General features: G+C 42.0%; 1 protein-coding gene across 3 annotated transcripts in view; it reads right to left on the reverse strand.

Annotated features, from left to right (window-relative positions):
* PRKG1 (protein kinase cGMP-dependent 1) overlaps positions 1-23,185 on the reverse strand; it is a 1,148,292-nt gene that overhangs the window by 148,499 nt on the left and 976,608 nt on the right. For all 3 annotated transcript variants that reach the window (XM_060241248.1, XM_060241246.1, XM_060241247.1), the window contains one exon: positions 4,616-4,681. In XM_060241248.1, the coding sequence (XP_060097231.1) occupies positions 4,616-4,681 (66 nt within the window). The remainder of the gene's footprint in view (positions 1-4,615; positions 4,682-23,185) is intronic.

The following is a 23,185-nucleotide window of genomic DNA, read 5'->3' on the forward strand; positions in this document are numbered from 1 at the left end:
TTTTGGAGGAAGAGTGAGATAAAAATGTGACAGATAGAAAGATAAATAATTTGGGAGAGGATCCAAAATTATTTAAACCTCAGGTTTCAAAACTTGCTTAAGTGTCACTGACTAGGGCTCTGACTCCTTCTTTGCCAGCTGGAGAAGCAGAAGACTCTTGATAAGGAGAGGCGGTCCTGACACTATGCTACAAGGAAGCATCTAGGATGTCTCTATTTTGTGCCTAGGAGACTGTGTCAGCTCTCCTGACCTGAGATACAGTTCTGTCTTCCTCTGCATGCTCAGACTCCAAACCCTGCACCTCAGAGCCTACAAAAGCCCCTGAAGTCTCTCCCAACTGATCACTGATGCCTATAAGGACATCCCAATCCAATCAGAGCAGTCACTGCCATACCCAAGCATTACATCCATAAGACTTGATAGCCTGTTCCTAAAAAGGTGTAGCTTGCATCTCTAGCTCCTTGCAGGAGTATTTAAGGCCCCACTCCACCCTTCAGCCTTTCCTAGAGCAACATCTGAGCTATCTGAACTATTAGGACCTTCCCAAGTGACTCCTGATGTTGACTTTGGGAAGTCACAATTGATCAGGACAATAAATTGAAATCAATGGAATTTTGAGGATTAAGATGCTTATTATTAATCTTCTCTTGACAGCATGCAAAGCTCCCAGCCCAGAGTTCCTCTGGCAATTGGCTTCCTCAGTCGCTTCAGTAGGAAGGTAGCTGATTGGGTACACCCCACTTTTTCCTCTGCTGAACTTCCCTTCCCTAGAAGTTACAGGGAACCTTTATGAACATATTCAAGTGCTACTCACAAGATTATGTCCATGGATTGAGTATGGAGTAAGCATATAGAGTAAGCAAGATATAAATAGCCAAAAAGCCTGCATCCCTAATGTGCAGCTTGAATAATCTGTGAGGACCCATCTTGAAAGTATTGATGTAAACTATTAACAGAGGCATGTACTTTTTTATAAAGCCTAATAGTTTTCCACTAATCTAAAACAACTTTCTCCACTTAGCTTTCTGCACGTAATTAACTGAAAGGTAGAAACAGGTAGGCCAACAACAAAATCAAATTCTCCAGGGTCACAATGCGACTAAGTACATATCTGGATATAAATAGCGTAAACTGAGTCACACTCAGCTGCACAACACTGCTGAAATTCTCTGGTATGCTGTGGATGAGCTGCAAGACTTCAGAGTTCTATTTGCACCTCTCACTACTTTCAAGGGCACTGTCAGCAGCAAAAGAAAAACATATTAAGTGGCTGCCACAAAAATCATAAATAATTACTTGATGATTAAAGGCTAATTTTTGGATTAATTCCACCCATTTATTTTAATTATGATTAAGCTCCAATGACAAAATGTTTGTACAGGATCGTTCAGATAAAATATGAGTAATCATTTAGTGGGTTTTCCTCACTGAATATCTGCCGAAAGTGTCTAATTGGGTTCATTAATTTCCATCTTCCCCTATGGATTGGTAACAGCGCAATGGTTATTTTATGTAACATGAAACCTTTCTTGCAAATGTGTCACAGAAGTGACTTAGCTGACATTCTTACATCCTCCATCTGCTTCTATTGGACATAACCCCAGTGAAATTTCAATGGGTCATAAATTTAAAATGGACTACATATTTCCTTGGAACTGGGATTTTCTTACCATTCAATAACGCATTGTAAAATTTCTCATTGTTTGGAACTTTTCAACCTTCCGAATTTGTGGTCATGACTAAACTCAGAAGGACATCTGGAATACCTAATCAATTTTTCCCCTAACTGGTGCCCACTTTATACTCCATGTATTCTCCTACTATACTAAAGTCAACTACTCTTTAGTGCTTCATCCTTTTGTGTGCGTGTTTTTTTTAAACCATGATTCAAGCCAGTTATAAGAGTAGAAGGAAACATAGTACATCCAAGCAATGTTCCCTCTAAGCTGCAGAGTCTTGTGAACAAAAATTCTGTTTTGTGAGCTACTGGCATCAAAGTTGTGAGCTACTGCATGGATTAGTTTGCTCTGGGGCCATTTTTCCTAAGCTAAGACAAAAATGTGTGAGCCAGAGGCTAAGGATCTGTGAGCTAGCTCACGCTAACTCAGCTTACAGGGAACACTGCATCCAAGTTGTTGGGGGTGCAGATGACCCCAACACACTGAAATTTCACAATAAATGCTCATGCAGCTAATATTCTCTGTGGTGTGTAGGGGTTATTCTTGCTGGACGGAACTGCCCTCAGGTCACAGCCAACTTATAGCAGCCCCATAGGGTTTTCATGGCAACAGATGAACAGAGGTGGATTGCCATTGTCTACCTCTGCTTAGCAACCCTGGCTTTCCTTGGTGGTCTCCCATCCAAATACTGACCAGGAATAACCCTGCTTAGCTTCTGAGATGTGATGAGATCAAGCTAGCCTGGACCATCCAGATCCAGGCAGGATTTAGTCTAACGTACCTACATTTCACTACACCCTTCAGCCCTGCCCTTGCTTCCAACTAGAAGAGGACATTTACTAATGTGTATCCCAAGCATGCACTCAGAGGTCCTTCCATACATGTCTTGTAGAGAGAAGGAAATTAGCTGTTGTAGTCTCACTCTAATACACATGACTACACTATAGTGTTGACCTGACAGCTGATGTAAAGAGGTGGTAGTCTGCTTCGGCAGGGGAGGGCGGGGTACAAATAAAATTTATTATTATTATTATTATTATTATTATTAGTCACTCAGAAATGCTGTTTAGAAATGGAGGCATGCACACCTCCAGGGGCTTTGGAATGGAAGGAAAAGAATGTATCAGAAGTCGGAGATCACAAACGGAATTGCATTGGGGATAATTTCATATCCTAGATGTTACATATAAACCATAATCCTGACATAAATTGGAGTTTGTGGTGGAGAAGTCTTTCTCTGCCCTGCTGGTCTGGTTCCACCCCACCCTCCTGGGTTTACTCAACTCCAGGAGGAGATTTTCTCTCTCTTTCTGTTTAACCCCTGCGACTACCTGACTAGGAATGCCAGCTCTACTTACTCAGTTGGCAGGGGATGGGAGAGAGCCTTCTAGGAGTGGGGGGTGGGTGGGAGGGTGTGACTGCACATGATGCTATTGGTGTGCTGACATCACATGGAAGTGATGCCATCATTCTGATATGTTGCATGGCAGTGCTCTAGCACTTTGGCCAAAACTCTATGGTTACCATATCAACTTGTGAAGGAGCAGTTTGGGGGTAAGGCTTCCCCCACCAGCCAGCTGGCTGGTAGCTGATTGGAGCCTCCAAAATTGGAGGAGCCCCTGCCTGGACCTGGGATCTGGCAGCCCTACACCTGACCTTTCTCCACTGGGAAGGTCAGGACTTTCAGCTTCCCTTTTAGGTTGTAAGGCCTTGCTTTTGTGTCTCCTGCTACCCAGAGTCTGGTTACCACCAGGACAGCTTGTTGCCTTCCGAACCACCAGGAGAGTAGCCACTTACCAAATGACCTCCCTATCCTTCCTCCTGGCTCCCCTTTTAAAATAGAATTTCCAAGATGGAGGACAGAGAATCACAAGTTTTAAGGCATTTATTAAAAAGAAAATGTTTACAGACACACTCTTACCACAGCACCAGATTGAGCAAGGGATTCAAAAGAAAAGGGTAACACACAATTTCTCTGTCCCTCTCTGTATACATGCCCTGTCAGCTGTTAAATATAAGGCAGGCTCCTTAGCTTAGAGAGTTACCAAAAAGTTACCAGATGTTCTACAGAGTTACCATTACCTTGAAGCCTTCTTCAGGTGTGCAGGCCAGCACATAATAATAATAATAATAATAAATTTATTCTTATATCCCGCCCTCCCCCACCAAAGCGGGCTCAGGGTGGCTCACATGACATGGTTTACACCATGATTACACTAAAATCCATCAATACATTAAAACAATTAAAATAGTTAGATACAATTCAGATTAAGTTAATTAACAATTAAAATTTATCAAATATAAGTGAAGTGAAGTGAAGTGAAGTGAAGTGAAGTGAAGTGAAGTGAAGTGGTAACGGCCGCCACCTCCAGCTCTCAGTTTTTTTTTTTTTTTAAAGACCTTCCTTTTTGCTTCCAGGACTTTTAGCATCTATCTTTTCCTCACCCACTGACCAGGTCAAGACTGGGTCAAAGAAGCTTTTCCTGATGTCTCCAAAAGAATCTTCCTAAAGTCCTTCTAATACTTAACACCTCCAAATCTCTGTTCCTTGCTGAGGGGGAGGACATGAGCTTGACCATCCCATTGTCTCTCACTAGATTACTTAGCATCTAAAAATGGTGGCTGAGGCTTGAGACTGGAAAGCAACTGAACTATCTTCCCTCCCCCAACCTGTCCTCTGCCCAGAGAGAGAGAGAAAAAAACTTTTAAAATGCAAAGTGAAGGTTTTGCTCAGTTCCAACCTCTCCCACCCCCCCAAAAACGTATTTTTTTACAGAGTCATTCCAAAATACATCCCACTTTTAAACAGTGACATAATTGAGGACTATTTGACTGCAATACAAATGTTAAAAGGTTAAACAATGTCAGCTCCTAATGGATAACTGAACATCAGTATCAGACCATTTGTATCATATGCTAAAAAATGGTTTACTTACTCTCTGTCGATGACAAGACACGTTACAGCTTCAGCAGCAATTACATTGGCTGTCCTGACATCTTCCCTGAAGGAGCAATAACATATATTTTAGACAGAACATTCCACTAATTGTCTCAACCATGCTATAAAAACACTTGAGTATTGACGCACCTTGCAAATGAGAATGATCTTTTAGTAATTTATTACATTTTAGAACATAGGCAATAATGTGATTTTTTTTTTATCCTGCAGCTCTGCAAAAATAAAAAATGTTCACAAAACAGCATTTACATACAAAGTTGTTTTCTCAACAACTAGGTTGCTCAGTCATTTAGGTCCCCCCCACACACAAAAATAATTTTTCCTGATTTTTGGTGTGTGTTATTTTCTGATTCGGCTTGGCAGAAGCAGGCAACTTATTTAGTGTTCTGGGCTACATCAGAAGCATGAATACTTAGCTGAGTGCCAATAACGTAATTTTGATGCAATTTTAACATGAACATAGCAGGTAACGAGCAGGTTGGTGGAAAGGTTGTGGGCTATATGAAGACAGCAGGCCTGTCTATTGAGGTGCAGCTCTACTCTGTTCAGGGTTGAAATGAGGATATGTTTTAATGTGTTAGAGTGGAACACAGGTATGCTGAACTATCCTTCTCTAAACTATCTCCCTACCCATAACTTTTGCCCTTCATTCCTTACCCTCTGACCAAGGTCTTATTGCCCAATTCACTGATTTGCCACTGGATAGAACACCAGACTGTGGAGGTAAGAGTGACCGATGGGATTTAAACATGGGGTTTCTCTGTCTTTTTTTTTTTTGCTACTGTTATTCCAAAAATATTGTTCTCAGATTTGAGAAGTATATAGTTCTTTTATGAATCATGAAATAGCAAGAGATTTATATTTTTTCCAAAATGTATACAGTTTTATTCTGTGTAGAACTCCACACTAACATCAATCAAATGCTGCTTGAAATTCAATTTGCAACATTTCTCTAAAGATACATCCAAACCTAAGTGATGACAGCCTCCTAGCTGGCTTAAGGAATCATTTGAGGATCCTGCAGATAAAAATCATAACATCGGTTGGGCATGTGATTGTCATTGAAGTCAATGGTATTAGAAGGGTGCATCTGCTTACAACAGCACTTTTGAACTTAACCCTTAAAACGAAAGATTTCTGGAGACCACTGGATTGCTTAGGTCAGTTGGTGAACAAGAATGCCTCCATCCCCACAGGGGTGGGCTGTCTTTCACTGTAGATTCCCATCCACTCTAATAATTCCCATAGGCTATAATGGAAAATAGAAAAACATCCAAAATTTCTCCCCATGAGAAGTATACCTTTCAGTATGATATGAAAAATACTTCTTACTCAACCCTAAACCTAACCCCAACTTTAACCAGAACTTAACTGTGACACGAATTGTAACCCTAAACCTAACTCTTACCCTATTGGTCGATTCACTGTAATGATTCTCATACGCTAAAATGCAAAGTGGAAAAAAATGCATAATTCTTCCCCATCAATGGTATACCTTTCAGTATGATATGAAAGATATGTCTTACCTAAACCCTAAATTTAATCCGAACTTAACTGCGACTTGAACCGTAACCCTAACCATAACTCTAACCCTATGGGCCCATTCACTGTAATGATTTTCATGAGCAGCCATAGGCTTCCTGTGAGCCGAGTGACCGAAGCAATTGAAAGGTCTCCAAAATAAACCTTCAGAGTTACGGAACCCTTCAAACAACAGATTTTTGGAGACCGCTGGATTGTTTCAGTCCCTCGGCGCACAGGAGGGCCTCCATCCCCAAAGGAGTGGGCTACCTTTCCCGGCAGTGCCAAAAGCTTGCTCAGCAGGGGATTCCAACGTTCTCCTGAAATCAAACGTTTTAAGGGTTAAGTAACCCTTCAGGTGGGTTGCCTTTTACTGTAGATTCTCATTCACTGTAATGGTTTCCTTAGGCGATAATGGAAAATAGAAAAACTTCCAAAATTTCTCCTCATCAAGAGAATAACTTTCAGTATGATATGTAGGATACTTATTACCAGGGTTCATTTTGTATAAAAAAAGGTGGTGGAGCTCATCCAGGGATTGTTATGCAGCTGCACATACCATTTAATGGACAAGGAGGTGGAACTTTCAGAAGGAGGAGGAGGAACTCTCAGAAAGGTTCAGGAGCTGTGCTCCTGTGAGCTCCCACTGAATCTGAGGCCTGTTTCTTACCCAACCTTAAACCTAACCCTAACTTTAACCCCAACCTAACTGTGACTCAACCCATAATCCTAACCCTAACCCTATGTGCCCATTCACTGTAATGATTCCCATGAGCAACAATGGACTTCCTGCGAGCCGAGTGACAGAACCAATCGAAAGATCTCTAAAATAACCCTACAGAGTTAGTTAACCCTTTAAACAACAGATTTTTGGAAACTGCTGCATTGCTTCAGCCCCTTGGCGCACAGGAGGGCCTCCATCCTCAAAGGAGTGGGCTACCTTTTCCAGCAGTGCCAAAAGCTTGCTCAGCAGGGGATTCCAACATTCTCCTGAAATCAAACATTTTAAGGGTTATGTAACCCTTCAGGGTTACATAACCCTTAAAACGTCTGATTTTTGGAGACCGTTGGATTGCTTCGGTCCGTCGACACACGGGAGTGCCTCCATCCCTGCTGAGGTGGGCTGCCTTTCACCGTAGATTCTCATTCACTGTAATGATTTCTATAGACTATAAAGGAAAATAGAAAAACATCCAAAATTTCTCCCCCTCAAGAGAATACCTTTTAGTATGATATGAAAGATACTTCTTACACAACCCTAAACCTAACCATAACTTTAACCCCAACCTAACTGTGACTCGAATCATAACTCTAACCCTATCGGTCCATTCACTGTAATGATTCCCATATGCTAAAATGGAGCGTGAAAAAATATGCATAATTCTTTCCCATCAACAGTATGTCTTTCAGTATGATATGAAAGATACATCTTCCCAATCCCTAAACTTTACCGTAACTTTAATCTGAACCTAACTGTTATTAGAACCATAACCCTAACTCTAACGCTATGGGCCAATTCACTGTAATGATTTCCATGAGCAAGAATGGGCTTCATGTGAGCTGAGTGACAGAAGCAATAGAAAGGACTCCAAAATAACTCTTCAGGGTTACTTAACCTTTCAAACAACAGATTTTTGGAGACCACTGGATTGCTTCAGTTCCTCGGTGAACAGGAGGGCCTCCATCACCAAAGGAGTGGGCTACCTTTCCCGGCAGTGCCAAAAGCTTGCTCAGCAGGGGATTCCAACGTTCTCCTGAAATCAAACATTTTAAGAGTTAAATAACCCTTCAGGGTTACTTAACCTTTAAAACATCCGATTTTTTGAGACCGTTGGATTGCCTCCATCCATGCTGCAGTGGCCGCCTTTTACTGTATATTCTCATTCACTGTAATGGTTTCATAAGCTATAATGGAAAATAGAAAAGTATCCAAAATTTCTCCCCATCAAGAGAATAACTATCAGTCTGATATGTAGGATACTTCTTACCCAACCTTAAACCTAACTCTAACTTTAACCCCAACCTAACTGTGATACGACCCGAAACCCTAACCCTAACTCTAACTCTATTGGTCTATTTACTGTAATGATTCCCATACGCTAAAATGGAGCGTGGAAAAACATGCATAATTCTTCCCCATCAACAATATACCTTTCAGTATGATATGAAAGATACGACTTACCCAACCCTAAACCTAATCTTAACTTTAATCCAAACCTAACTGTGACTCGAATCGTAAACCAACTCTAACTCTAATCCTTTGGGCACATTCACTGTAATGATTTCCATGAACAACAAATGGCTTCCTGTGAGCCAAGCAACCAAAACAATCCAACGGTCTCCAAAATAACCCTTCAGGATTACTTAACCCTTAAAAAATCAGATTTTTGGAGACTGCCGAATTGCTTCAGTCCTTCGGCACACAGAAGAGCCCGTATCCCCATAGGAGTGGGTTACCTTTCCCGGCAGTGCCAAAAGCTTGGTCAGCTTTTGGCACTGCAGACATCTCAAGTTGAGACGAACATTACAGTACTGGAAATGTTTCAACTGGAGACAACCAGTACGGGACTGCAGGTCACTTCTCCTTCAGTTAGCCAGGGTAAAGCACAAGCAGAAGGAATCATCTGCATTCATACAAGAATCCTAGAATAATAGAATCATAGAGACTGAAGGTACCTCCAGGGTCATTTAGCCCAACCCCCTGCATAATGCAGGAAAATCAGAAACACCCCCCTCCCAAATGTCACAGGATCTTCATTGCTCGCAGATGGTCATCTAGCCTCTGTTTAAAAACCTCCAAGGAAGGAGAGCCTACCACCTCCTGAGGAAGCCTGCTCTACTGAGGAATCACGCTAACTGTCAGGTAGTTCTTCCTAACGTTGAGCCGGAAACTCTTTTGATTTAATTTCAACCAATTGGTTTTGGTCCTACCTTTTGGGGCCACAGAAAACAATTCCACGCCAACCTCTATATGACAGTTCTTCAAGTACTTGAAGATGGTGATCATATCACCTCTCAGCCACCTCCTTTCCAGGCTAAACACCCCCAGCTCCTTTAACCTTTCCTCATAGGACTTGGTCTCCAGACTCTTCACCATCTTCATCACCGTCCTCTGGACCCATTGCAGCTTGTCTATACCCTTCTTAAAATGTGGTGCCCAAAACTGAACATAATACTCCAGGTGAGGTCTTACCAGAGCTGAGTAAAGTGATACCATCACGTCACGTGATCTGGACACTATACTTCTGTTGATACACCCCAAAACTGCATTTGCCTTTTTAGCCACCGCATCACGCTGTTGATTCATGTTCAGCGTATGATCTACTAAGACCCCTATGTCCTTTTCGCACATACTATTGCTAAGACAAGTCTCCCCCATCCTATAACCATGTATTGGATTTTTCCTACCTAAATGCAGAACTTTACATTTAACCTTGTTAAAATTCATTTTATTGATTTTTGCCCAGTTTTCCAGCCTGTCAAGGTCATCCTGTATCCTGTTTCTGTCTTCTACTGTATTTGCAATCCCTCCCAATTTAGTATCATCGGCAAATTTAATAAGCATTCCCTCTATTCCTTCATCCAAATCATTTATAAAGATGTTGAACAAAACACGTCCCAGAACAGATCATTGAGGCGTTCCACTTTCCACTCCTCTCCAAGAATATAAGGAACCATTCACAAGCACTCTTTGGGTGCAATCTGTCAACCAATTACAGATCCACCTAATGGTAACAGGATCCAAACCACATTTTAGCAACTTGTCAACAAGGACAGTGTGTGGAACCTTATCAAAAGCCTTACTGAAATCAAGATAAACGATGTCTACAGCATTCCCCTGATCCAGCAAGGCAGTCACTTTCTCAAAAAAAGAGATCAGGTTAGTCTGACATGGCTTGTTCTTGAGAAATCCATGCTGGCTCTTAGTAACCACAGCCATCCTTTCTAAATGTTCCAGGTCCGACTGTTGATGATTTGTTCTAAAACTTTTCCAGGTATAGATGTCAAGCTGACCGGTTGGTAGTTATCCGGATCCTCTTTTTTCCCTTTCTTGAAGATGGGGACAACATTCACCTGCTCTTCCGGCACCTCTCCTGTTCTCCAAGAATTCTCAAAATTAATAGCCAGAGGCTCAGAAATTACATCTGCAAGCTCTTTTAGAACCCTTGGATGCAATTCATCTGGCCCTGAGGACTTAGTTTCATTTTAAAAAACTAGGTGTTTATGTACTACCTCTAAGCTGATCCTAGGTTGGAACTTCATACCCTCCTTATATGTTCTGTTTTTGCCATGTTGAGCACCATTTCCCTCAGAAGAGAAGATTGAGGAAAAGTAGGAATTGAGCAGTTCCACCCTCTCTTCATTATCTACCCTGCACTGCACAGTGCATCCCCCCCGCCCCCCACACACATACAGTGTATAGCTTAGGTCCTAAACTCACATGTTCTTGTGATAAACAGGCTGGTTTCATATAGTGATTTTTCCCTGCACGGAATGCAAGAAGCTCCTGGGTTAAGAAACATCCACATAATGTTTTGCTAGGTAGACCTCCTGGAATTCCTGGAGCTTTCTGCTTTAAACCAGAGGGGAAATTTCTCTGTTCAAACTCCAGTTTAGGGGGGCACTGTGGGGTGGAGAATCCATATGCACACTCCACCCATCACTGCTCCTGAAGGGAGCATAGCTAAGCTCCAAGTACAAATTGTTATGGAGCAGCTTCACTATTGCACACCATTCCCCCCACTTTGGCCCTTTAAAGGGCTTTTCTCAGTTCTCTGCTGACCTGTGCTGTAGTTTGACAGTGTGGCTCAGCAGGGAAAGGGGGGTTCTGGGGCCACAGAGATGACAGCACAATTTCTATAATTTTTGCCCAGGGGCATGAAGCGTTGAGGGTGGCAGTAGCAGCAGCAAGGGAATAGGAGTGTATGGATACCATTCCTGCCTGCTCCCACACCACCTGCTGCTGTGATTCCATCTGGAAGTAGCCTAATAAGGGACAGAATCTTTGTAAAGTTACAATGATGTACAATACAATGATGTACAATGGGAAATCAAAGTAATTAAAAACAGTGTGTGTATACACTAATTATTAATGTGAAATATTAAAGTCAACTACTCACAGTTCAACAGGATGCATGTATTGTTTGGCTGCATGCTAAGTAACACAAGGAAAGTTATTCCTCAGTAAAATCATAGTCTAGACCAGATGCCATAATTATCCCAAAGAATGGGAACTGTTTGTCATGTCACTTTCTAAAGAGAAAGTGTGCAAACAAGTGGGATTCTGCTCTCTTTCTGATTAAAAAAAAATACTAATTTCACTTGATGCCCAAGTAAAATCAATGCTTGTCATTATAAATTAGCATAAGTTGAGATGCCCTTATATCATCACTGAGCAGATAATGCAAACACCCACCCAGACTGTGTATTAGTAACATTTGGTGCAAGAGAATGGTTAACTGCAAAGCATTGTGCTTGTTTTCAGCATTGCATGTTAACCTCAATGCTTCCTTTTAGTTATCCATGTTAGTAGTACAATATATATGCTGCCTAGAGAACATTAGTACAATATATATGCTGCCTAGAGAACATTAATATGCTGCCTAGAGAACAGAATTCACATTTGTGGTTTTTTTTTAAAAAAAAATTAAAATGTTACGATACAAAGTGGAATGCCCCTAGTGTTTCTAGAGTGTCAAGTGCACAGCAAAAACTCTTATACAATAGCACTAAGTTTAGAACTTAACTCAAGCTTAAATTCCGGCTAAAAAAGAATAAATACTTTAACATTCCTATATTGCCATTTAAGAATATTAACCCAAAAGATACTATTTGCAGTTCATTATTATATATCACTATCTTCAGTTCAATGTGTGGGGTTTTATTTTGTTCCATAACATCATTAGTCTAATGCAACTTGATAAAAATTAAAGGTTATGATTTCAGAAACTACATTAATTCAAACATGCAACAAGTTAATAAACCTTGTGTATTAGTCTAAACCAAATGTTCACTATAATGCAATGCTCTAGATAATTGCAGTGCCCAAACAAAAAAACTCCAATACAAAATCCTTATTAAATATAGTTCATGAGCACTAACTCTGAGGTTTTACCAGCTTCAAATCCATAATCTTCATCACTACTTCCAGACAAATAGCTCTCTCTCTCAGAACAGTCACTTTCACTGTCTGAATAGCCCATAGTTTGTATGTAACATTTTTCTTCTCTGAAAAGCTGTTGCTTTCTTCTGCCCAGCAAACCTCTCTTGCAGTCTGTACTAGCTTTGGAATTGTACAGACCTTCCAAATTAAAACCTCTTGGCTTGAAAAAGGTCACAGCTGCTCAGGGAGTATCTCTTGTGTATCACTGGAAAAACATACACTGAGCATTGGAGCATGGAGTTCATCTACTTGAGGGTACCTCCTCTCATCACTGGTAGTCCTATAGCTGGGACACTGAGACCTTTTGCCCTCAATAGACTTAGCAGCAAATGCTTTCCACAAGCACACTCTTAAACATGACACCTGTTAACTCAAAACAAGGAGACTGAACTAATCTGTAATCCAAAACCTTTATGTTATTGTTCTGTCAAGCTCAGCAGTTTCCTACAATGCATTAGAAGATTGTGTTTTTAACAGACATTCTGGAAGGTGTATGATACAAAATGGCAACAACATTAAAAAGTAGTTGTGCCATCAGAGTTAGAATTTGGAGACCTGGAATTTGGGATTCTGGCTCACCAGCTCAGCAGCCCTCCCTTCCCTCCCCATGTTGCAATATCTGTGCAATTAAAGTATTCACCATCTGAAGGGAAAAAGTCCATAAAACCATTAAGTCCAGAGTCTAAAACTGACTCACCTGTTACACTGAGAAAACTAGAAGGAGTGATCCCTCATTCTGTTTGAATCAGGCCTCAGATTCAGCAGGAGCTCACAGGAGCACAGCTCCTGAAGCTTTCTGACAGCTCCCCCTCTTCCTCCCCACCTACCTTGTCCACTGAATAGTAGGTGCAGCTGCATAATAATCCCTGCCCCTGACTTTCTGCCCTGCCCCCGTGCAGGAACTTACCCCAGTCCCCAATGTAAGCCTGGGCAGGGGGACTGGAGGTGGCAAGGGCAAGCACAGTAGTGGTGGGCCCAAGCCGAGGGCACCCCTGCCCTCAGCACACTAGGAGGGGGAGCATTCCTGCCGCCATGCCACCTCTGTTGGGAAGGGCTATGTAGCCACTGCAGCCCCTCCATACTGGCATGGCTCAGGGGTGGCTGCTGCACCTACTGGGGTCCGCATGAAGGAGAAGAGTGCACCTGCCACTGCCTCACTGGGAAGGGCTGGGAAGCTGCTGCAGCTCTCCCTTTTGCCCGCTGGACAAGGTAGGCATGCAGGTGCTGCTCCTGCCACCAGATGAGGCTATAGATGGCTGCCTACCATGCTGACTCAGATGCACCGGCCCTGAGGACCTGAAGATGTGCCAGAATGACAACTGAACTCCAGACAACAGATCTCTCTCTCTGGAGAAAATGGCTGCTCTGAAGAGTGGTCTCTATGGCATTCATTATACCCTTCTGAGATAACTTCATCCTTGAACCTCACCTTTCCAAGGCTCTACCCCCAAATCTCCAGGAATTTTCCAACCTGGAGTTGGCACCTCTAAGGGAAACTATGTCTGGTGGGGTTTGGAGATCATCTGGATCAGTTTCCCTGAAGAAAATGGCTTGGTGGTTAGATCTTATGGTGGTATACCCTGTTGAGGTTGCTTCCTGCTGACATGTCACACTCTCAAGGCTCCACCCCCAAATCTCCAGGAATTTCTGGAGCTGCCAATCTTAAGAGGGAAGTGAACTCTGTAGCCAAGAGAAGAGCACCATTGCTACTGCTGCTGTATGAGGAGGAGGAAGCAGGAGGGAGGCTGGGAGAGTGATGGGCAGAAAGAGAGAGCGATCAGGTTGGGGCTGGAAAGAGAGAGACTGATGAGGTGGGATGCAGAAAGAGAGAGGGATGAGAGAGCAGAGACAGAAAGGAAGTGACAGACTTGGAGGAAAAAGAGTGTGGCAGGGGGTAAGGGAAAAGGGTGGCAGGAGGAAGAGTGTAAGAGAAGTAGGGGGTGAAGGGAAGAAGAAAAGATGGGGGGGGGGGTAGGATAACCATCCCCACAAGTTTCTTGTGTATCCCCACTTGTTGTTAACTAATAACGTACAATTACCAAATATAATTCAATGATATCTAATTAATATCCAGTCTTTGAATAGTTTACAGCTATCGTGACTTTGAATTTTGTGTTGTGGATACATGTGAGATTTATAAACTGTCTGTCGCTGAAGTGGGATTCATAAGGAAAACATCATTGGCTTGGATTCAAAAGGTTATTCTCTCAGCACAGTAGCAGCTCTTGTGATGGAACAACCTTTTATTTACAGAGGAGAGGAAGAGGATTTTTACTGATTTCCCTCTCTCTCTCTGAAACCATCTTTGCCCTCCACCGTAAAACCATGCGGCTATGTGGACACCGGGACTGATTCTCCACTAGCCTTGTCCCAGTCTCATGCTCCTCTATTCCACGGGGCTTCTGTCTGATTTTGTACAAGCTGCTGCGAGGCTGCAACTCACTCCACCTCTTTCCCGTGGCATGCATTAAATTAAAGTATTAAATTATTACTAAACATAAATGTTAGACATTTCACCGACTGAAATCCTGGCAAATTAACATTAGACATTTGAAGTGAACAAAAATGCTGACCACAACATTATACAGAGTTAAATGCTGAGCTTTGAATTAGGGTGGGTTGAAAACCAAATGTTCAAAGTCAATGGAGAGTTAAGCTTCAGAGCAGAAGTTTTAAAGTTCCCAGAGCTGAGATCTGAGGAAGGAGCTATTAACTAAGTTCTGTTGCTACGTATCAGCTGTTAATGAAGTTGACCCTAGCAGTTTCAAGTTGTAGTGTCTTTCAAGCAAAAATTAATTCAGCAACAACATCACACTGGATTAAGTGCATTTCAGCCTATTGATTTGGACAGACATAAGCACACTAAAAGGAAAGGAAAAGGAAAGGTCCCCTGTGCAAACACCAGTCATTTCTGACTCTGGGGTGACATTGCTTTCACGTTTTCACCACAGACTTTTTATGGGGTGGTTTGCCATTGCCTTCCCCAGTCATCTACGCTTTCCCATCAGCAAGCTGGGTACTCATTTTACCGATCTCGGAAGGATGGAAGGCTGAGTTAACCTTGAGCTGACTATCTGAAAACTCAGCTTCCACGAGGGATCGAACTCAGGTCATGAGCAGAGCTTAGGACTGCAGTACTGCAGCTTTAACATTCTCACCACGGGGCTCTTAAGCACACTAAAGGCTGCATTAATTCATAACCAAAGTGTTCTACAGTTTTTACCTATCGTTTCCAAAGGTGGTTCAGAATTAATGATGATACCTTGTCCCAAACTACCCAGAAAATGTCATGGTAATCTCTCAGCCTCAGCATCATATCCAAAACCAATACACAGTGAGCTTCCTCACATTATCTCTGGGCAAATAGGAACTGTGGATTAGAAACATTCTCTTGCCAAACACCATCAAAATGAATGGCAGTTGCTTGAGTGCATGCCATCTCTAGGAGTGGGCACAAGTTGTAAGCACATTCATTTGACAGAATTTTTGTGCTAGCAGACTGGGAGAGATGAATGGATATACTTTTTAAAAAAGGAAATGGCTAAATATTCGCTACATGGCAAGGTGAAAAACTGTGGGCCCAATTTCTGCAGAATCTTGCTAGGAAAACCAGCACCTTGCAGACCCTCTTTTGGCTACACAGATAATAAAAAGGCATTTTGAGAACTGGCAGCTACAGTCAAAGGGCACGGCCTGCAAGTATCCTTTGGAGGTTGCGAACTTCATAATCCAAGAAGCTCATTGCTCAGTGCCATATGGGAAGGTAGTGGAAGGAAACAGCAAAGGGAATAGATTGGGCACTCATTATGCTGGAGTATATAATTTATGACACCATATGCTGTGTCTCCTGAAAAAAATATATTAATTGTCACCAGGGCCTTGCTAAGTTTAGCTCTTCAAATGATCCTCTGATTAAGACAGTGAAGCTATAGTCTTCTGCTGTACACAATCTGTATGAGGCAGGTGGTTCTGCTGAACTGACAGTATTAATTTTTTTTTTATCCACTGAAACAGATTCTGATTATAGAGAAGGCAGAAGAAAATTATGTCAGTGGTGCGTAATTCATAGCCATCACAGAGCCTGCAAGATTAGGCACTTCTGGATGTCTCTTTTATCATGATTTAGTCATGTTCTGCCTTCTGATGCCAGTTAGCAGCTCCAAATGGTGGGAAGCTATTCCTTGTCTCCCTAGCTGAGTAACACTACAGAATCTGCAGTGTCAAATCATAGCTGCAATTGCTTCCTAGGTGTCACTTTGACTACAATCTCCTGTGATGGGCAGATCTGTTAAAACTGAAATGAAACTACCTATTTAAGCACCACTCCCTCCTGCCAGTGGATTCTCTTTTTCCTGCACTGGTATTTGCGTTATCTGAACAGACAGAAGTAAGATGCAGTTACTCAAATTTCCCTTAAGTGTGTCGAACTGCAAATGATTAAAAAATTAAACCTGATATCAGGATTCCCATTACAGAATTTGGATTTAGAAACTACTGTTGCTGTGTTCTGGCATTCTAAGTGAGTATATTCTACATGCATATGGCAGATGAAGTCGGCACCCACTGCCCCCTCTTGTACGATTCCGCAGGGAAACATATGCCTGTAGGCTTTGTATATGTGATATGGACTCAACTTTTTGCAGGGTTCAGGAATACAAATGTTCAGGCACTTGTCTATGTGTAGACCTCCATGAAGATGTCTAGACAATGCTTAAAACATTTAAAAGTCAGCCTGCAAACCAAAAGGGGACATGAACTGCTATTACAGGATAATACAATTGCCAGGTCTAACTCAAGAAATATCTGGGGACTTTGGGGGTAGAGCCAGGAGCAAGGGTGTGACAAGCATGATTGAACTCTGAAGGGAGCTCTGGCAATCACATTTAAAGGGACTGAAAACCTTTTAAATGCCCTCCCCTCCATTTGGAAATCATGAAGGATGGGGCACCTCGCCAAAGCACAGTCAGTTGAGCTCTGGGAGAACCTCTGGTGGAGGCAGGGATCTCCTGCCACCAGGCCCTGCACCCCTGCTGGTGATCAGCTAGCCAGCCAAGGGACTTACCAGGAGAAAGAGGAAAGCCCAGGCCATGTTGTCTCTTTCTTACAAATTGTTGTATACTTGTACAGGCAGGATGCACTTCTGTTTGTTGTAAAGCGAACAGGACTCTTGTGGTTTTGCCTAAAGAGATACCTGATGGGAGTCAGGGCCTTTGACACCTGCTCTTTAATGGCTGTGGTTGTTTCCTTAATGGGAGCAAATGAAGACTCCAATAAGAACTCCAGTCATGCCCATCCAGCTGAAAGAGAGGCAGGATGAGGCAGGTATGTGGGTATAAAACATCAGCTGCAGAACGGACATCATGATGGCAAGACATAGCTGTGAGTTGGCTGAAACTGAAGCTATGAGTGTGTGGTGAGTAGCAGATTTGTTGCCTTTGCAGAAGAGCCATGCTTCTGAACTACATATCACAAAAATGCCACAAGCTACCCCAGTACTCTTCCAAGAATAGGGAATCAAGCCTAGGAAGCACTGTTCCTGGAATGCCTCACTGCTTAGGGAAGTGGGGATTGCAAAACAATTAAACTAATATTATACCCAGGGGCACTATGTTGGGCAGCTCCGCTATCAAGTGCTGCTTCTAAACAAATCCAACTCTATTGTTAAGACAGATTACGGGAGGGGGGGAGGGTTTCTTTATTACTTTCAGAATTGGTGTGATTTTGTATTATACTCATTCCAAAGATAGTTTTACTTATGCAGGTCTAATATTGCACTTCTGCGCACTATCTCCATTCAGCTGCAGGAGTTCAGGGAAGAAAATTGGCTTGCATGTGAACCTCCCAGCTGAATAGAACAGCAGTGCCTTGCTATTTTGAACTGACAAGAGTGCCAGTGGCAAAAACATGTTTTATTATGCAAAAAAAAAAAATTGCCTTTTTAAAAACTAACTTAAAATTAAATTTTACAGACACTCTTCCAATAGCATCATAAATATTTTAAGCAATCTGCAGAATTCTGTCCCCTAAAAAAAAAAAAAAAAAAGCAACTGAGCTGACTAGAAAAGAAATGAAGTAGTTTCTAACTCCACTGTGTGTTGGAGGGTGGCAGTCGTTCGACCTACAGGAAATTCTGTTGCTGAGATTATGACAGGAGTTACAGGAGTGCAATTACAGTTGTCACCTGCCATATTCCCTGAAGGAACGGAATGGATTTTCGTTCCCATGATTTACCGTACATGGATAAAGGCATGTCACTGAATACCACTGTTTTTAAAACATGACCCTAAAATCAGATGGCAGGATATCCAGCTCTCTCTAGACAAAGTGTTTTGCTTTTTGGCACCTACTGTTCTCTCAGACGCCCAGATTCCCCCTCCCCCCAGCCAGTAATAATATTGTCCTGATGGCCGACAGAATTCTAAGTCCCCCTAACTTTTATTCCATTACCGCCCCAAAAATATGCAATATTACCCCTGAATGCCACCACCTCCCCACCACTCCAGACAAGGCATATATTGAGAATAAATTCAATTAGACTCTTGTGCCTGATAGACTTAGGTGAGAAATTCAGAGCTTTTATGAAGTATGAAACAACTCTCCATCACTGGCTGTCAGATGCCATTGCAAGTGGGGAGAAGGGGCTAGAGCCACCCATTTGCCGCCGAAAGTTCTGAATTCCCTCCAGAAACTGTAGATCACCTCCTGGAGCGCCATATGGCCCCTATTAACAACCCCTATTAACAATCCCACTATTAGAACAAAGTAGGAGTCAAGTTTCACCTTTAAGACCAACTAAGTTTTATTCAGAATGTAAGCTTTCGTGTGTTCTCAGCACACTTCATCAGATGAGAAATCAGGTACCTGTACCTGATTCCTCGTCTGATGAAGTGTACTTAGAGCACACAAAAGCTTACATTCTGAATCTGTGTAATTTACTAAGTTTGGAAGAAGGAAAAAAGGATGCATCAAAGACTTATGCATCCGATCTTTCCTGGTGCATGCACTTTAACCCTGAATTTCTGGCAGTCTGATCACTCCATTGTACTCTCAAGATGTTTGGGAAGTCAGATTGTTCATTCTGGTTTGGAACCATTTTTTGGCGGCAGCAAGGTATGCATAACTGCATATTTGCACCTCTCCCTCTCTCACAGAAGCCTTTCAATACTTCAAGAGAAAGACCCCTGTGTGTTTAAGCTTTCTTCTGCCTACAGCTTTGCAGCATATGGAGTGAGGAAGAGGTTAAATGTCAAGATGAGTGTTTCAGAAAGGGAGAGAGGGAGATTGAGAGCAAAGTCAGTGACTCCAGCTTCACTCCAAGGTTTTAAATAAAAAATGGCAGCAGCACACAGGACACAAGATAAGGCTTCTCTATTCTAACATCCCTCCCCCCATCTTTTAAACATTTGCATTAATCAAAAGCAGTTTCAAAAACACTTCACGCATGCTGAACTACATATCCCAAAGGCCTGCCAGAACAACTCCATTTTACAGGCCCTGAGGAATGTAACAGGGCCCTGATCTCAAGTGGGAGCATGTTCCACCAAGTTCTGGCTCTGGTTGAGGCTAAACAGACATTTTTCAGGCTGGGGACTACCAGAAGGTGTTAATCTGCAGAGTGCAAAGTTCTGCAGGGCGAATATGGGGCAATCCTTTAGCAATTCTACTAGCCTCTAACCACAGCCATTCTGCCAGAAGTTTGAAGCACTGCTTCCCATAAATGCTTGTGCGCATGATCAGAAGAGAAATTATTTTTAAAAAGTTGCCCCTCCCTCATCCCTGGCTGCTGCATTTGATCAATCAAGGATGAGGTGAAAGAAAGTGCATTGAAGCAGGTTAAGGGGGTAAGTCTAATCAAAACTTATCAGTTACAAAAAATGGATCAATTAGAGGCAGGGCGACACTGGATCAAACAGCACATCTGACCACAGCCTATGAAATGCAATTTAAAATCAGGTCTGATATCACCATAAATTCAATTATTTTGAGTTTTAGATGCGAAATCCTCAAGTGATTTGCAAGTCAGGATTCAACAGTGACTTCGGCCAAGTTAAACATAAGACTGAACAACACTGAGCAACCTATCACTTTGCTTTCAATTTCCCTACAACTGAAAGCTATGCTGCTAGTTGGCTGCCAAAAAGTTGAAAACTTCTCCTTTCCTCATCTGAAGATCTCAACTGAGGTTCTTCAATGGAATGTCCATTTGTTCAAAGCAGAGTTTTTTTTTCCCCTGGGGGAACACAGTGGAATAGAGTTCTGGAACCTCTCTAGTGGAAACAAAATTCTCAAAAAATATATTGAAATTCATAAGCGGCACCCATGTGTTTCTTGTTCATATCTCTCTTGGGAGTTCTGGCATCACTTTTCCAGAATAAAAGCCCTGGTTAAAAGTAAGCTAGACAATGAGTTTGGTATTTGTTGGATAGCCATCACGTTAAATCTACGTGGAATAGAAGGGCTAGTCATAGAATTGCGGTGGGTCAGAAACAACTGTTTGCAGACTGGGTATGAAGAAGACATATGCCACAATAATCTAAGAGAGGGTATTGGAACAGGAGAGAAAAAAACAGTCAAAAAAAGCAATATGCTTATGAGAGACTAATTATATGAAATTTGAGTGCCTTGTTACACTCTCAGGGGCCGAAGGGCTTCAGCTGTTTCAGCTTCTCTCCAAAGGCACTATTAAAGACTTGCACACAGATGAGGGAAGCCTAATGAATTTGAAATGACATAGAGTGATAGCACAAGTGAAGAACAATGTACAGTGAAGCCACTAATTGCAAACCATGGTGATTATGATTTGGCTCACAAGACTGCAAACAGACCAAGTACAAAGTTGCTTTTGAGAGAGGATTGCTTCTGTTATAGTGTGCTTGAGCTCTCAGAAAACAATAACCGAACAGGGATTAGCAACTTTTCTAACTGCACTGGTTTATAGAACAGGTACAGGGACTGGGCAACAATAATTGCATTTAAGGCATCTTGTCCTACTTCTCCGCTTTGTTACACTACTGCATTTCAAACTTTTCTGAAAATCTTAGGATTTTCTTTGGCATTTTCAAAACAATACAGAAGTATGCTATTTACACTGGATGATTTACATGGCATTACATTTCCAAGCATCCAATAAACCTAAGAAAGGAAGGCTATATCCAGCTAATTTTATTGCTAAGAAATAGGTCAAAGATCTGAGTAACTAATTCATTACATGGATTTATGTATTTTTTTTAAAAAAACTGCAGACTTCTGTGACTGACCCCTTCCTCTTCCTGCCCTTAAAGGCAAAATGTTCCCTCAGTTCTTCTATTCCCTTCTATGACTGAACCACCCAAATAATATGTCTTTTTTATGTTGAGCAGTCTGGCTGTCACACCCCTTGACAGTTGAGTATTTTGGCTTTTGGGGACAGCCCAGGAACTTGAGGGAAGGATCAGGAGTCCTCTTTAACTTAAACCAATGATAATTGTTGTGTGTCAATCTAACAGGATCTCACATTTCTGGGAGCCTACTGCCTTGTTTTTCTGCACCCTTCATTTCCATCTTTGCTACTTAATGTTGATGATCTAGTGAATCCCTTTGCTTTGTGTTGATAGGATTAATATTAAATCATACTTAGAATATATGTGAAAAAAGGTGTGATGGACTGCACTTTTAAAGGGGCCTAAAAGTCCTGTACATACAACTACAGGACTGTGAAGGGTTAATTCACAGAGAGCTTTAAGTGACAGGCTGCACTGAGCAATCTGATTGAACATCGTCAGCAGAGCAGACAGTCTTAAGAGAGCTGGATGCTGAGGAGAGATTTGTGCCTTCACTGAGAGAGTCTGACCAATTTCGCACTCACCCTACGCCGCTCTGAAGTTCCTCTTTTCAGCGCTGTGTCCTTCCGATTTTCCACTATTTGCCCTGGGGCTTCACCTTGCATCGCAGTTTTGGCGAGGCAAAGAGAAACCACTAAAAACCAGTTTCTCTTTGCCTCGCAAAAATGGTGATGCAAGCTGAAGTCCCAGGGCAGATAGTGGGAAATCAGAAGGACGCCATACTGAAAAGAGGAACATTAGAACAGTGTAGGGTGAGTGCAAAATCGGTCTCTGATTTCAGCCTTAGCTGAGAGTGGTTTAACATAGACAGGAGAACTGGGGGAAAGTAGCTAGGAAGTTTGGGAAGTGTACAGTGACTCCCATTCTGGCCAAGGGAAAGGGAAAGAACTCCTTGGGAGAGAAAAAGTTTCCCAATCCAGTTGAACAGGGAAAATAGTTCTGAAGAGTAGAGATCCCTGGTCTGGTGTGAATAAAAACTGCCCATAGAGACCGAAAGAATTAGTAAAAAACTGGTGTTTTTAGAGAAAGGATTTGGGTACTGAAAAGGGTGTACCAATCTTCTGGGGAACTAAGGAGTCTAAGAGTTATGAAAGAAAGTGTGCTGGAGTGTTAAGGAAAAATACTGGAATGAAAGCCTCTCAATATAATGTTTTAAAAAACTGTTAAAAAGCTTAAGAAACTCTTGTTCCCATGTACATAAGAACTATAGTCTGTGCAAAAACTGGTTTTACCTCAGAAATTTCAACCCCTAAATTCACTTGACTTTTCCCCTCTAATCTGCAACTTCCCCTTTCCAGTTCAATGGCTGGAGTTGTATATGCAGCAACCTTTTCTAAAATCCCCAAGAAGGAGAAAAACAACAAGCAGGGTCTAGACTAGCTCCATCCTCTAACAAAGAAATTCAGAGGTTTAGATTGGATTAACACTCCACTATATTGCATACTTGAAAGGTAGTATAATGGCAGAGAAAGAGGCAAATAGATAAACTCTAACATAGTGAAGCCATATAGGCAGACACCTTCACCTTTGTTGCTAACTTATG

This window comes from Heteronotia binoei, chromosome 6 (assembly GCF_032191835.1).
Source record: "Heteronotia binoei isolate CCM8104 ecotype False Entrance Well chromosome 6, APGP_CSIRO_Hbin_v1, whole genome shotgun sequence".
Classification (NCBI taxonomy): Eukaryota; Metazoa; Chordata; class Lepidosauria; order Squamata; family Gekkonidae; genus Heteronotia; species Heteronotia binoei.